Here is a 16,289-nt window from a genome sequence, read left to right on the forward strand (position 1 = left end):
ATGGTGAACCTGAGCAAACGTGCAGTTTGTCAGGCACTTCTCTCAGATGTTTCTCTTCTTACGAGCCCCTTGCTCTCACTGCCAGGTCAACATAACCTCTTCTACTATCATACACTCACTGTGGGGAAGTGATTGGAGCTCAATCAAGCTTCTGAGGTCTGGGTATGTTTCTAGCTCCAATCAGTTCCAGAATCAGTATGCAGTATGGTACCTGTGTGAGTCAGGACACAATGCCTGTGGGACCAGCTAAGCTGAAAGATTTGCTTAACATAAGTGTTCTTCCAGTACAGTGCTGAGCAAATGGAGACTGAGGTTGAAGATCCAGGCCTCAGGACAAAGCTTCTGCTGGGAAGCACTCAGGTGGCTAGCAAACAGGAGCATAAGACAGTGGGTACTCTCTGCATGTTTTCTCCCAGTAGTGTAGAAGGGACAAGACACTGACAAACTATTTAAGCATGCTTTTCTTCTCTGTGAATATTGGTTTTTAGCTTCTTCTTCCCACAAGCCACTTCACTTTCTTTTCTCACATTAGTAAATAGAATTGCATACACTTCACGTGTAAAAAGGCGATTTGAAATGCAAAAAGGCTCAACATTGCCTCCCCAAATCCTTTGGAGAGTGAGTCAGTTCCATGATTTCAAAAAGGCAAATATGGCACAAAAGAAGGGAAATTAAGTTAAAAAAATCAATTTTATAAATATTCTTCCTTTATACAATTTTCACAGCCCCATCCCTCCCACCCATTTTTATTCACATTTTTTTTCTTTTTAATTCCCACCCCTTTTTTAATCTTTAAATCATAAAATATATATTTTAAATCTGTTCATATTTAAAAATATTTACAGGAAAAGTTCCTTCTGTTGAGGTCATGAGGAGTCTGTACAAGGAGAGGGTGGAGGTGGGTAGAGGTGAAAATAGCTTCGTTCTGTGGCAGGAGATGGAGGGCAACTTTCTTCTGCAGACATGTACTGGCTGCGAGGTGTGGGTGGAGGGGGGTAAGGGTCTGAGTCTGAATTTAAATCTATATAGTACTTGTTGGCCTTCCATCGACTAGTAGTATAGTCACTGTCACAAACATCTGTGCTGCATGGGGTTGTGGGTGGAGCTGTCCCTCGTATAAGGTAAGGCCTGTGAGGAAAAAAAAACATGCATTCGTTGTGATTTTTAGAAAAGGGAAACAAAGAGACTGAAAACGAATACCTACACCCACAGTCAAGATAGTTGTTTATTCATTCTATGTAAGCCATAACTCAGGTTTTCACAGGAGCCAAATGAGAAATATTTGAACTGCGGTAAAACTGAATGGCACAGCTACCTGCAGCTCATAGTGCATTTTGGCAGCCTCTAATCTGGTGGTAGATCCATAGATTTGTGGAGCCAGAGAAGACCAACGTGAGCACTTAGTCCAGTCCCTAAGAACTAACAAACAGGTCAATCCATCAACGAGCTTTAACAGATGAGACCAAACTCTCCATACAGGATGCTAAGTGACCATTATAAAGCAATATAAATATAAATACACAGCATTCTTTATCAGCAACACTATACTGAAAGGTGCTAAACTCTGCTGTGTCAAAATAAGAAACAAAGCTAATGTTTATGGGTCACAAATAGCATAATTTCAATTTGAAAGGTCATTTAAGAGACAAAAAGTTTTGTGGCTTTTTTTTTTTAAGTCAAGATAAAGATCTAAGCAAGAACATTCTGCTTAAGATGCAAAATTGAAGGACAGACCAATGGAATATGTATCAAACCTTTTTATCTGAGCTTTACCTGTAAGATCTTGTGGTCGAAGGAATGTTTGAAGAATAAAACATCTCTGCGTTATACAGGGAGCGATCAGTAGCTGGAGATGGAGGCGGGTTCAAGATCTAAGAAGATTAAAATAGTACTTCAGTTTGAGTTAATTGTGCAACTCGACTTATTTTGAAAATATTTATATATTCATGCCCTCAACGAGTCACTTGACTTTATCTTCTATTCCTCTCATTGCTGCTTGGTGGGATTAATGCATTCTTTTTTAAAGATCATATAAGTTAATTATGAGACTTTATTTTAGGTTTGGATGTATTAAACGAATATGGGGCAGTGGGGGCAAAGCCAAGGCACTTACATTGCTCAGAAGGCTTCTTTTTGTTGCTTACATAAAGCTGGGCAAGAATAAAGCTACCAGGTAGAACTGACCAAAACATTTGGATCAGCAGTAACTTTAATCTAGCAAAGACCTCACAACAGCTTCTGTATAAAAATCTGGTGTGGCACTTTTTCTGAAGGCTGACACTGCCCCTGCAGGTCCTGGCTCACATAGCATTGAACTGGAAGAGCGGAAGAATTCCCAGTAAGAGGTTAGCTTAGACCAGTACTGCAATGGAAGAGTTTAGCCAACAAAGATATCAACATAATGGCACAATGGCACAGGTACATCAGCTCCTGAGCTACTTTTGTATTTATTTATTTTTTTTAAACATAAATCCATCTACACATTTTCTATTCATCCCTTTAGTGTGGCACTGACACAACAGCCAGGTACTAGCATGAAATTGTTCAGCAAGTTAGAGATTGTGGTGAAGCATGAGAGAAGGAGTACTGCTAAATTCCAATATCTGACTCACAGGCATATTTTCAAGACATACCTGTGGGTAGAAAGTGGCTTTAGTGCTGGATGAGCTACTAGAAGAGGCTCCAGTAACATGGTTTCTGTCATATAAGGGGGCACCACTGCTCCCTCCCATGAGGCTCATGGAGCTAATCATAGACTTTCCACACGAGATGCCTGCAGTGAGACAAAGAGGAATCCAAGGTTAGGTAAACCACAATTTCATCTATTAATGCGAAACAGAAAACAAATCCACAGCTTGGCAAATCTATGTGACTCTACTGGTTGTTGCTTTTGGAACGATCTTTCACATAAAAAACTTCAGGATTACAAAGAACAACATATTTTCAATTTTATATTATGCCAAGCAAACACCTCATCCCGGACCACCTATTGTGACTCTGCAGTTCCTCACAAGCAGTGCTGTCAGTCTGCTGAGAAAGGAATCTCCAGATCAGTTGATCCAAATTTTCCACCCAAATTGTTAACAAAGAAATTTTTCAACTAAACAAACTCAGGCATTTGCAAAAATCAGCATTATATACTGCCCAAGAGAAACAAGCCAGAGACATCCAAAGTTTTCATTTCCATCCAGTGAAATTCAATTGCAAGTGCACGAACAAGAAGAAAAAGTAATTATTCTGACTGTGGAAAAAAAAAAACAGAACACTTTTTAAACTGAAAAAAGGAAGGAAACCTGGGTGACAGGAAAAGGGGAAGACAACACTGTCCTATTTGTTTAACTCAAAGATGCACTTAGGTCAGACTATGCGCTCTGAGATTCTTCCTGTCAAAATATTCAGTGCCAATGGAAGAGTTTAGTTTGGTAATTTTTCAGATTTGGAAAACGTTTAGGAAAAGCAGGATGATTCTGTTTGTGACTGCTGATTGTGACCACTCACTTCAGCCTATGTCTTCTCATTAGAATTAATACCAATGGTAAGGTAAGGCTGTCAGCTGTTGTAACTTGTCACAGCAATACAGAGCCATGAAAATGTATGGTACCAGGATTAGAAAAAATAACAAATATGAACAGGAATCGGACTGACAGCTTAGTTCAGCACCCACAGTGGTACAGATGAAAGCCACTAACAGTTGCTTTCATTAAAAAAAGCTTTAATATGAAGTCCAGTTTAAAACACCACCACAAAGATTTCACCTGCAATGATTTCATTCTCAAATTTTATTTCCAACCACAAAGCCTTGATAACCATAAAAACAGACTGTAAGCAGGAACAGCTGACCACAGCCATCAAAATGCAAGAAAGCAAAAACCTAAGTTGTATCTGGATGTCTTAAAACCATGGCTGGAAGAAACCAACAGCACATCTCGATTTTTTTTCTATAGGAACAAGTACCACAACTATTGATTTGTCTTTAAGTTTACAATGTATTTGAATTTTAGGAAAAGCAGATTGCAAATGCTCTGAAATATGGGTTTATTGTGTTCTGGCCCTGTCAGGTAGGTTTACAGGTGAACATTTACTTTCCAGCTTCCTGAAAAATACAAATACTCCCTCTTCTTAGGGCCTCGTAGTTAGAAATGAACTATCTCCTCTAGGAAAAGTATATCTTACTATCATAAATATAAAATATATCACATAAGAGTTTCCTTTGATGCCTGTGTGGGGTCTCTGAGCTGTTAGCTATTAGGTGAATATCCCAAGCTTTTACGTATATTTTAGGTCCTCCTTCAATCTCAAGCTTAGCATCTGCGTATAATTTTCAGGATAGATGTTTAGATTACTTGTCAGGTTAGAGAGATGCTGCTGCTTTAGAGATGTAGGACTGAAAGAGAGAGAACAAACACGTTCAAAAGCAAACAGGAAATCTGTCTCAGAGATGGGCTAAACCAAAGAGGATGTTTTCATTACACTTCAGGCAATGGTCAGCTCTTAATAACCTGCAAAACCTTATACCCAGACAATGTAATGGTACTTATTAGGGTTCTTACCATCCTTACCAGTAAAAGTGCCATGCTGAGAACTTCCTGGAGCAATAAAATTAAGAGGGACATGAGGTGTGCCACTGACATACTCATGTGGAAAGGGGCTGTTGGGTCCGGTGTAGCGCTGACACACCACTCGCTGGCAAACAAAGTACATTCCTCCCATGACAAAAAGGGAAAGTATTATTCCAATGACAGGACCAATGGCACTGCTGTGGGGCTGAGGTTCATCTGAGGATGGCTTTGATTTTTCTGGAAAAAGGGAGGGGGAAAGAAAGGACATCATAAAATATGGCAATATATATGATGCTGTCCTGGAGCTTGTGCAGTACGCCAGTCAGCTCAGACATTTACATCGTGTCTTTGAAAGCCTCTGCACCTAACTCATGCATCTCCCACACAGACTCTGATTCTATGCATAAGATTTCACATGCTCTCTTCCCTTACATGTAAATAAACCAGTAACAGCAACGTACTCTCGTTTAGCAATTCACCTTTTAAGAGAACTGCCTATCATCTTGATATAACAATAACCAGTAGAATTTTCTTTAGCTCACACACTTCATGGTGGGGAAGTAATGACACAGGATGCTCATAAACACTAAGTCCTTGATCAGAAAGTAATCTGGTCTGCCACACACCATTTAGGCTAGCAATAGCATTAAAAATCTGCAAGACTTTTGACTGGTAGGCAAGCTACAGTAAGCACGGAACAGAGGAAATTTTCCTAGCTAAAGCAGCTCTTAAAATAGTGATATTTTAGGTTGGAAAAGCATTCTAAATGATTTAAGAACTTTACAGATTGGAATAAAAACATACAGCCAGAGTATCTCAAATACTTTCTACTTATTTATTTTTCCCCCATATGGCCCAGTGTTAAGTGCTGCAGTATTTGAGATGAGATTTTACACGTATCATATCTTACACTGACTACATTCCAAATTTTTGCCCTTCAGTTGAGGGAAGTGCAAAAGAACTGGAAGTTGAGAAGGACGATAAAGGAAATGTAAAGAACTACCAGTGAACTCCTAGCAGCTCAACATCAAGAATTCATTTCTGTCTCTCTTAGCGCACAACAGCTTATATGTCAGCCAAGGTCCTAACCTTTAAATAGGCAGATTAACTCAGATATGATACCAGAAAAAAAACAAATCCAGAACTAAAACATATTCCCAAATTAGCCAGTTTAAACCACAAAATTCTCATTTTGGTTAAACCTAGCTTCTTTTGAATGCAAGATCTTTATCCTGAAAGTAGCAATCATTTTTATTTCCTACTTGACTTCTTTCCCTCAGTCAAGCAAGAAACCACAGAATGCTCTGTTCCACAAAGAAACTCCAGAAGAGGCAGCCTTATGTCTACATAAAGACCCATTTAATCAGTTAAGACCTAATTGCAGGACTGGACCCAAAGTGCAAACAGGAAACAGTTGCATTAACTTGGCAGCACAAAGGTTTGCCAAGTGCACAAAGAAAATAATTGAAAAAATAAAGAAAGAAAAAGTGTCTTCACAGTATCCAAAGAACTGAGGGGAACTGAGTGAGGGCTGTGAGTTAAATGGGATATGTGGGAGGATCACAAGAAGCACATGCAGTTTGAGATTTTCAGAAAGTGAGCTAAACAGATTCTCTCATTCCCATTCATGCAGTCTTCTCTCTCTTTGCCACCCAGGCCCTTTTCAGCACTCTTGCTCATTAAATTCACTTTTCCTTGCTGTATCCACACAGAGGATGGAAGGAAGACCTAGTTAGTATAGGGACAAGATTCTCTAGTCTTTCCTGACAGATTATTACAATGCAGAGACTGGGGCTTTGCATTTTGTTGTAAGGTGTTCCACCTGAAAACAGAGCACTTAATCTCAAGCAAAGACATCTCACCACACATGAGCTCATCTGAGCCATCAATGCAATCTGGAAAGGAGTCGCACTGTTGCTTCAGGAGGATACACTGACCACTGGCGCATCGGAACTGATTGAGCAGACAGATCGCTGCGTGGAAAGAAGGAGAAGATTAAGTATGACTTGAATGGGAGTGTTCAACGATGTCAAGAAAACCAAAAGATGTCAGACATGCCAAGCCACAATGCATTTTACATTAAGAACAGGTAGGCACCAGAACACCTGTACTGCTGCAGTAGGCAAAATTCAGTCAGCACTTATCTTGTTCTTCCTTTGTACCATTACACATCTTACTTAGTGAGACTCACGTAAAATTGTGAAACACCACAATTTTTGTCCAAATGGGGCATAACAGAAAACAAATCAGCAAGGACCTTTTATAGTAACTAAAAAAGTGTAACTGATCACCTGACACGTTAAAACATGTGGAAGATATCGTCAAACCTCACATAGTCCATACTATCTTACCATTCTAACAAATACAGCTCTGTTATATTTCTTATCTACATCCAGAAGCCTCTGTTTCAGTAAAAAGAACTTGTTAATTAACTTCAGATTCTATGTGAATTCGAAGTATATTAAATTATCAGAAAAGAGACTGCCTTATGACAACTAGTAATCAGTGGCCTTGGAAGGTTCAGTTCATAGAAAAACTCAGAATCAGTGGACAGTTCAGCTAAGGCCATTCCCTCCCCATTTGAAACTAAAAATCATAAACGTGTATCAAAACAGTTAGAATCTCAAATAGCTGCTTATGTTAGAGCCAAGAGAAAAGGAAAAGAAATCTTACTATCACAATCCACTTCATCAGATTTATCTTGACAGTCAATTTCTCCATTACACCTCAAGTGTGCATCAATACATTGCCCTTTCTCACACTGGAACTGAGATGCAGAGCATATTGGGCAACTATCCTCATCACTCTGATCATCACACTCTGGGAACCCATCACACCGCCATGCCATTGGGATACAGTCAATCTCTCCAGTTGCACAAGTAAACTGGTCTGGGGAACAAGTTGGAGGTTCTGGAGAAAGAAAAAACAAAACAAGTGCATGTTCATTCAATTTCAGCCCTTTCAACAGAGTGAAAATGTGATGGACATATTCCTCAGATGGAGAAAAATATGCTTATGCCTGCACTGAACTTCTGTAAAAATGCAAACCGTTTTTGAAGTGGTGTTGTCCTTCATTAAGAAATGTTCAAGAATGAGACTTGAGTAAAATCAAGAGTTTGAAAAACAAAGTAAAAAAGCATGTTTAATTTTTGACATTCCTATGATTTCTAAGTTTCTGAGTTATGATTACTGGGCGTAGCAATACTGAGGTTTACAAACTTAACCACTGGCCTGGCATCTGTAGATACGATAAGGATGCCAGACAGATGCATCAAGATAATTCTGGAATTAATTTGGATAGGTGTGCACTGTTTAGATAATTCAGCATACAGATTACTACTTCTGCATGAAGAGCCACATTTAATGTTGCATTACAATTGCACTTGGCAGGCACGAGTTTGCATTTAAAAACTTGTCGAGTGTTCACAAGAATACATGTACAAAATGTTTTCCAACCAAAACAGCTATAAACCTATTCTGAAATACTATGGGTTACTACTACTGTAGGCAAGACAGATTAAAAAGCTGTTGCAAGATCAGTGAAGGATCAGAGTAAAAACAAACAAACAAGAAGTAGACTGAAAGGGAGGCCCTGTAAAATTAAGATTTACAGGGGAAGGCAACAATGCAGTGGAACATAAGAATCTCTCTTTGGCTTCGTTTTTCAACAGAAGTACAGCAAGAAATCTAAGTAGATTGTTTTATTTTTCCCCCTGCATATGTAACCTCCACTACTCCGAGACCACATCACGTGTTGTGGTTATGGGAAAGAAAACCTTTTATAATGGAAAGGACTGTCCCACAGGAGGTCAGAGCTCAGCCAGAAAAATGAAATCCACAACACAATGAATACATTAAAAAAGCCCAGAGTACCAGAAGAGCCAAATAATTTAACATAGGGTATCTCCCAAAAAGAAGTAACTTTTCCCCCATTTTAATGCCTTCTGCAATAGTAAGGTAACAATTATCAGAATTCCTGGGGCTGTGAAAGGGAATTGTAAAGGGAATTTCTACCATGGGGAAAAACAAGAGTTGCCTTTATTGAAAATAATGGCAACTGAGCTTCTGAACTGTCTGTCCCTAACTAGGCAGAATAGTGATTCATGTTACCATTATTTGAAAAGCTGGAGTACTATGGGAATCACACGTACAGATTCAACTGCTAGATGAACATGGGTTATCAACATCATTATAAGCATTTGCTTATAGCACAAATCTGTCACATCACACAATAATGAAAATCTCAGTAGAAGATGTAACTATCGCATGGTCTAACAAGTGTGTTCTGCACGGAGTGAAAAGTCACATGTGTCCAAAACTTGAAGCGGAAAACAGATGGTGAAAAAGTCACATTTAAGACAGAATGTAACATCATCTCTAGGAAAACTGTATAAATACACATTCTGCATTCAGATGCAACCTCCTGCAGAAAGTTCATATAATTTTGTACCACATGAAAGTCAGCTACCTTGGTGGGCAAGTTTCTTGTGACAGTAACCATTTGATTTTGGTCATTCTGACTTCATTAATTCAGTTGTTTTTGAAAATATCCTCCTTTTAGATAGACAGTTCTCAAAACCGAGCAGCACGATATAGAGAAAATTTGATATTCCACTGGTTCTAATTTATTTATTTTTCCAATGCAAATTGATTAGCAGCACTGTTAAACATAACCCACCTCCACATGTTAAGAGATTCTGCAGAAGCACAAGGTGCTCTGGGCACGAACATCTTGGAGTCCCATCACCTTTGGCAATGCAGATGTGTGAGCAGCCACCATTGTCACGGGAGCACGGGTGTGCAGCTGGAGAAACACAAAGAAAGAATGATTAGACAGTGTTAAAAAAAAGCTTAGCTACTAGCTAAGACAAAATTACAAAACTACCCATAAAACCCTTCTAGTTGAGTAACTAAGATTTCACTACAAATTCATAGGAAGGTAAGTGCAAGGTTTTTCAGTTCTGTGCTCAAAAGTTAATTTACTACTTTGTGAGGAATACATTTCTTCTGCTCACAGCGTTATGAAGACCTTCAAAGAACTTATAAAATGAATTTGGGAGCTCAGGTGAAGAGAAGCGAAGAAGCAGATTTGAGAAGATCACATTTAAGGCAATGCACTCTCATCTGCACTTCTAGAGTTGCCAGGCATCAGGAATTAACAGTCATCTCTGCAGAATGCCAGCCCACCAAACCCTGCGGAATTTGCCTCTTATATCCAAGACCTCTTACTATCCAGTCCTATGCATCCTCAACACTTCCCTGTTACTCACAGAACTGCAATGTGAGCACACACAGTTCTTAATTATATATTTATGAAACAGGAAGCTACATGGTCACATTCCCAAATCAGTTATTCACAAGTGCTGAGAACCCAATAATTTCTAATGGAATCAAACTAAGGAAGCATTAGTCAGACAAGAAACAGGCACAGAAAGGTGAAGTCGCTGTCAGAGGACCCCAGCCCAGCTGAGTGCTTTACTGAATCTGCTGGAGTGATCTTTGGGGCCAGAGTCTATCCTACCTATGATGCCACTGCACAATGCATTCTTCACTACCAGTAAGCACCAAGAACTTCCTCTGGGAAGAAATGGTACAGTTATTACTGTTCTGTGCCAAAATTGTTTTCCATCTGTTCAGGCTTCTCAGCAGTCTGCTTTCACCTTTAACAAGTTCATCAATTTAACACAGTGTTGGAGACACTGCTGCTTGAAGCATGGGTTGCTAGCAGAAAAAGTGCCCTCATGTACACTTGTGTGGGCATGCACACATGCACATATTTATTTTTACTCTCCTGTTGTAACCAAGAAGTCACCTACATTGGACAGATTTCAGATGTAAAAAAGTACTTCCTTTCAGTGCAACTCAGAAGAAACATTACCCTTGCCATAATAAAATAAACATTCTTAAAAACATATGGGATATCAAGTCCTCTCTCTTCCTTTTTTCTTCATTAACAGTGTTTAAAGAAATTATTTTTCCATCATTATGTACTACCTTTGAAATGCACTAACATGAGAAATGGCACAGAAGAAGAAAAACTGAGTGCTGTAAAAGAAAAAAGAACATCTGGATAAGGATTAGCAAATAGAATCAGCTACAGCTTAAATACTTATGTTACCTTCCAACTGTTTATCCACATAGGAAAGCTTGCACTTATGTGCACCCTCCCTATATAAGACTTCTACCTACAACCCTTCACATACTGGAAGCATTACTTCTCTCCAGACCTCAGACTTGCATTCCCTTACTCTGCCATACTGTAGTCCTGTACTCCCTCATCTTTCCACAGGTGAAAGATGGTTAGAGGAGAAAAGCTTGACTGACTACTGCCCACCAAAGATAAAGAGAGGATATTCCTCTTCCCAGGTTCATTCAGTGTGCCTTGAAAGGGGAAGAAATATGAAAGATTTTGGGTTCATCTAGAAGAGTTCACTGCTTCTCTCCCTGAGATGGTAGTGCATCCTAAGGTAGCTACCACACTGGCCTATTTCCTTGAAGAAGGCAGCACGAGGATGGATGAATGTTTATGGTGCCTCCCAGGTACCTACTACAGAATAATCCTACACAGAATGTTTGAAGTTCAACACTCAGAGCACAGGAACAGCAAGCCAGAAAAATAAGGGCCAACATGACTGACCCCTTTCAGAATGGAGCACCTAAAATGACTTCTAATCAGGAAGAAATGCCACATCCACAGAGATGTGTTTTAGGAGCATCCTGCCCATTCTCTTTCCCTTACTGGAGGCTTGCCAAGTCAAACCAGACACTCTTTACAAATAGGTCTGAAAATCCTCGAGAAAAGGCAGGTACTATACCCTTTTCTCTCTTTGTAAAAGTATTTCCAACTCATTACTTGGCTGTACTTGAAAAATTAACCACTGTAATTCTAAACAGCTTTTAGAGTTAATTCACTATCAGGTGAGCTGGTACAAAGCAGGTAACTAAGTGCTGTGAAATCACACGTTCTAGTTGTGCAGAAGGCCTCCTCTGGGAAAGAATGAGGAACTTGTTTCTTTTCCTTTGTTAGAGTCCAGCCCCTCAAGCAGAAAGCACTCCATGGCCTAACCTAAAGCCAATATTACTGAAACATGCAGCCAGATGAGGAGCTTGAGTGAAAAACAACAGTGAAAAACATCAGGTATTTAAAGAAACTCACAGAATTCCTCCATATCAAGTTCTTCCACAGCATGAATGCCTGTTAGGTGAGCAATTCGGCCCTGAATTCTAGTCCTTTTGTACCCATTAGTTTTCTCCACTCTCTCAATCATCTGCTGCTGTCGATCAATCCAGTACAGGTGGTTGCCCAGCACAGTCAGGCCCATTGGCTGAAGGATGTTGGAGTCCTCCAGAGTCACACGGTTAGCACCTGAGATCAAACAAACAATTTCTAACTCATTTAAAAGACAAACAAAACCCAGTAAAAATGAACAAACAAAACAAACAAAGCAATACCACTTTTTGAAACACACCGAGGCAATTTCTGTTGTTTCTAAACCCAGTTCAGCAGCTGAGCAGAAAACTCAACTTCCATGTTTTGGAAAAATGGAATGTAACTGAAGATGCTTTTAAACAGGAACATTATCAATTGCTCAGGTTAAGTAACACATTTGTCTGCTTTCAATTGTAATTGTTTGTAGTCTTCAGTAACGTGTTGCGCTAAACTTAGTGGCATTTAATTGTTGCTTTCATTATGCTTGTCTGAGGTGAACAAGGGATTCCAGATTAATCGATTCATTCACAGAAAACACTTCTAAGGCTGTGCACACCCTATCATATATAGATATATTTCATTTTAAAAACGTGGAATACAAAATAAAATTCTAACTTGGTGCCTGCCTCTGCTCTGGTATTTTGTTTTGTAATAAAGACCTTATGCCTGCATCTAAAACATCCAAACAGAAGTTTTGGATATCCACACAAAACGCGATTATAGAATCTTGATACATAATAAAAATTCTAGTGAGCACTAGATTCAACTAATTTGCTGAATAAATTATGCAGAGCTCAGCCAAGCATAAGAATGTAACATTTATTTCAATTAGAATACTATTTATTAGAATAACTGCCTGGCACCAGTTCCCTTCCCTCTGTGCTTCTTTTAGGAGTTTCCTTTCTTCACACACGCTATGAGAGTGCATTGTGAGAGAGAAAACACAGACTGGATCCTCTATGCTACTCTGTAGATTTCTCCATTTTTTCAGCACTGTCAGCTGCTTTGAGTATCAAATGCACTCCAAGAAGTGTGTGATGCTATTCCTATGGATGTGAAATAATGTTTTATTTTACTAATGTGTTAAAAATGCAACAAATTGATCTCCCTCCACTGTTTTGCAACACTAACGTATCGTACCAGCTGCCTTATCATCTCTATTAGAAAAAAGCTTCCCTCCTTCAGTTGGCTCTTCATGCTACCTTAATGTAGTAGGCTGTAAACACTAAGAAAGAAAAATTGAAGAGTTATGCCAACTTTTTAAACCACAGGAAAATGAAAGGAGGGAGCAATTTAAAGGTTCTGTGATGGTTAACACCTATTTAAATCTCATCTTGCATGAGTTGCAAGATATCAAAAGATATCAAAAGTCAAATGTCCCTCTTGGAGAGTGATAATCATTACAGACACGTTTATTCCGATCACATCAAAGAAGCCCACTCATAATTGTTAGCTGTGACTGCCTGCACAGAAATGGCAACTGCAGAAGCTACTGGGGTCAGCATCAAAGAAGGAATAATGTCCTGTACATACACACACGCTGCTCCAAATATTTAACTGCATACCACATACCTGACAAGTCACAGCTTTCGATGCGCTTCAGATCTGCGTCCACCCAGAAAAGCTTTCCGAGTTTGTTGTCAATCACCAGTGCTACTGGTCGGATCAGCCCAGTTGTGAAAAGCACTTCCCTCTCCGTGCCATCGAGGGCTGCACGCTCAATCTTGGGAGCTCGCTCTTGCATGTTGGTGAAATACATGTACCTGAGAACAATGGCAAGAGCTGGTTAGGTGAGGGCTTCAGAACTCAACTGAAGTAGCTCACATTTGCACATGGGTTCTGAAATGGGACTCATGAACAGCTTAAACAGGGATGACTGTGGTGGCTGTTGCTCTCCACAACAAAGATCCAGATCTAGCCAGCTGCAGAACCCCAGACATTTACTAAGTGGTATATTTAGACATTTCCACCATCTCTTCAGGGCAAATTCCCTAATTTCATACGTTACACTACTGCACAGTAAACAAAGAGTGGCAGCTGTCAGAACACAGAGCCAACGGAGAGCCGGAGGGGAGGATTTCTGGAACTAAGGCAGGACAAAGGTCACTAATTTAGCCCTCCTAGGTAGCCCCTGTGCGCAACACAGTCTCTCCCGCATTTTTACCTCTTTTAATTCAAAAGCAGGTTTATGTTTAAGTTATTTAAAAAACGGGAACAAAAAAGTTGAGTGTTCAAGAGATCAGCAAAGCTAAACTCCCATTTGTAATGGAGAAAGCAGAAAAGCTTTTATAAATACAAACCATGTCCAAGTGAGTTAGTCCCAATAAGACTAGCAGCAGCAGCTTTTGAACTGAGTACACTGAGCACTGTACACAAAAACAGACTCAGAGGTGTTCCAGATAGAGTCTCTGGGTACTACTGTATCCACATGGTTCTGACATATTGTCATTCAACATCTGTCAAACACATGGTAAACCATCTACCAGTAAACTGGCATTTAAGCATCAGCACACACAGCTGACACACATTCCAAATGCGTTCCGTATGAGGTATGAGGTACAGAAAGGCATCTCACCCTCGCTCTGCATTCACTACAATGGCTCTAGGTTTGTCGTGGTCTCCTCGCAGCACCATCCCTATTGACTCCCCATTCAGCCTGTGGACGTTGACAGAATTTGTGGCCTCACAGGTCCAGTACAAGGTATGGCTGTATATATCGATGCTGAGGTCATGTGGCTGCTTCTCTGGGTTCTGGCTTTGGTTTGGAGAACTCATGACAGTAAAAGGCTGCAAGACAGCATATGGAGAATGACTTCCAGTAATTGTTTCCTAAGAACTCAATACAAAAAACACTGTTCACCTATGTGAAGAAAAGCTTAAAACCACAAGGAAACACTGAATATAATAAATGTGACAAAGCATAAAAAATACATGATTCAAACTGTGGATTTGAGGATAAATATCGGAACAAAATCCCTAAGACTATGCAAACTCTCCAGAAAGCAGCTGTGGGACCTCCTAGTAGTAGTTAGAAATTAATTAGTAGAATTAATTAGTAGGAGATGGAAGAAAACAATAGTGCATGTTTGTGCACAGAACATTCTTGAATAAAACAGCAGAACAAACAGGGCGGACTACTGGCAAGATGTGCACTGTTATCCAGCCAGCTGAATATATCTGAGTCTCTCCCTAAAGGCTTCTTCTTGTATCATTTGTAGTGTGGCAGATTATTTTTTTTAAGACCAGGTTTTTCTTAAAAACTCAGATCTTCCAGAGAAACCTAGTTCTGTCTGCTCACACATCAGATGGCCACAAATTTGCCTCACACTTGTGCTAAAAGCATTACTTCACCTTAATCCTCATGTCATTATGAAGGTCCTTGCAAACTCTGACATCATTGTTAAGTTCCAGGAACCATTACCCTCAAATCTCCCACAGCCTGCCTCCAAATCTGACCAATGTTGTAGCTACTCTGTATGCACTACAACACACACATCAATACTTTACTTCTATGAAGAACACTAGAACACACAGAGTCCCTAAAGGAAAACTACACTCCACGTGTTGCTTTAACATTATAGAACCTTCACTAGTGTACCACTGATCTCAGTGCCTGGCAGGACTCACAACATCAAAGTACTTTTCGAAGATGAATGCTACTAGTCAGATGGTAACAGTCAGGGGGAAGTGGTGGCTTTCTCAAGTGTTCTAATCCGGCATTCCCAATGCAAAAGTAAAAACAGCAGTAGAAAAAGGTTGTATGGGTCTAGAAACATGAACACACTATGCCACACTCAGGCTGCTTAAGCTAAATGAGTCACTCACTACTTAAAGTTACATTTCAATAATTTGGTTCTAAGCTACCAAGTTCTTCATAGAATATAATGTTTTCCTTTTCTATTCAAATCTTTATCCCTGCATTCGCTTGACAGCATGCCTAGAAATACTGAGTAATAATTATTTTACTGAAATTGAAGGTAACATTACCCAGATATAAATGTAATAATCATCACCTGCAAAAAGCACTAATTAGCAAAATTCAGTAAAAATAGCAAATGAAAATTGCAAAGTCAAAATTTGCAGGGGATCTGTGTCTTCAAAGCTATGTGACCAGCATAGCGGAAAACAGAGCAGATGAATCCTCATTGCAATTTGCACCTAGCAAGTACCAAAGAGAAGACAGACTGCAACAATTAGCACCTAGCATCATCCAAAAAAAACAAAATAAACTTCTTCAAAATTCATCCACAGCCCAGCTAGCTGCTTATACTAAGAGATCTCCTCTCAATCTTACAAGAAATGGCTGAAAAGGAAAATCACAATCTACTTCTTTAAAGGGCACCGTAAAACCACTGATGCCTCAGATGTATGAGGAGGCCAGCCCAGTCCCACTGAAATCATATTATATTGTTTAGATAACTGCTCAAGAACTAGGAAAATATATGTTGCCCGTTCTCAATTTCCTTTTGTGTTCTTATTCAAACTGTAGCTTTTAAATGATCTGTTATCCTGTCCCAGGA

The 16,289-nt window shown here is 39.5% G+C and overlaps 1 protein-coding gene across 2 annotated transcripts in view; it reads right to left on the bottom strand.

Moving 5' to 3' along the window:
* Positions 1–16,289, bottom strand: part of LRP5 (LDL receptor related protein 5) — a 129,091-nt gene continuing 112,802 nt past the window's right edge. Inside the window, exons 14-23 of one of the 2 annotated variants that reach the window (XM_065755109.1) lie at positions 14,345–14,556; positions 13,342–13,532; positions 11,716–11,925; positions 9,238–9,363; positions 7,233–7,469; positions 6,422–6,532; positions 4,560–4,796; positions 2,634–2,773; positions 1,774–1,871; positions 1–1,128 (exon numbers count right to left, since the gene is read on the bottom strand). In XM_065755109.1, the coding sequence (XP_065611181.1) occupies positions 867–1,128; positions 1,774–1,871; positions 2,634–2,773; positions 4,560–4,796; positions 6,422–6,532; positions 7,233–7,469; positions 9,238–9,363; positions 11,716–11,925; positions 13,342–13,532; positions 14,345–14,556 (1,824 nt within the window). In that variant the 3' untranslated portion in view covers positions 1–866. Of the gene's footprint in view, positions 1,129–1,773; positions 1,872–2,633; positions 2,774–4,550; positions 4,797–6,421; positions 6,533–7,232; positions 7,470–9,237; positions 9,364–11,715; positions 11,926–13,341; positions 13,533–14,344; positions 14,557–16,289 lie in introns of both variants that reach the window. The other variant, XM_065755110.1, reaches the window with a different exon arrangement.

Source organism: Cyrtonyx montezumae, unplaced genomic scaffold (assembly GCF_038088225.1).
Source record: "Cyrtonyx montezumae isolate F1298 unplaced genomic scaffold, pur_monq_1.0 scaffold_10, whole genome shotgun sequence".
Taxonomy (NCBI): Eukaryota; Metazoa; Chordata; class Aves; order Galliformes; family Odontophoridae; genus Cyrtonyx; species Cyrtonyx montezumae.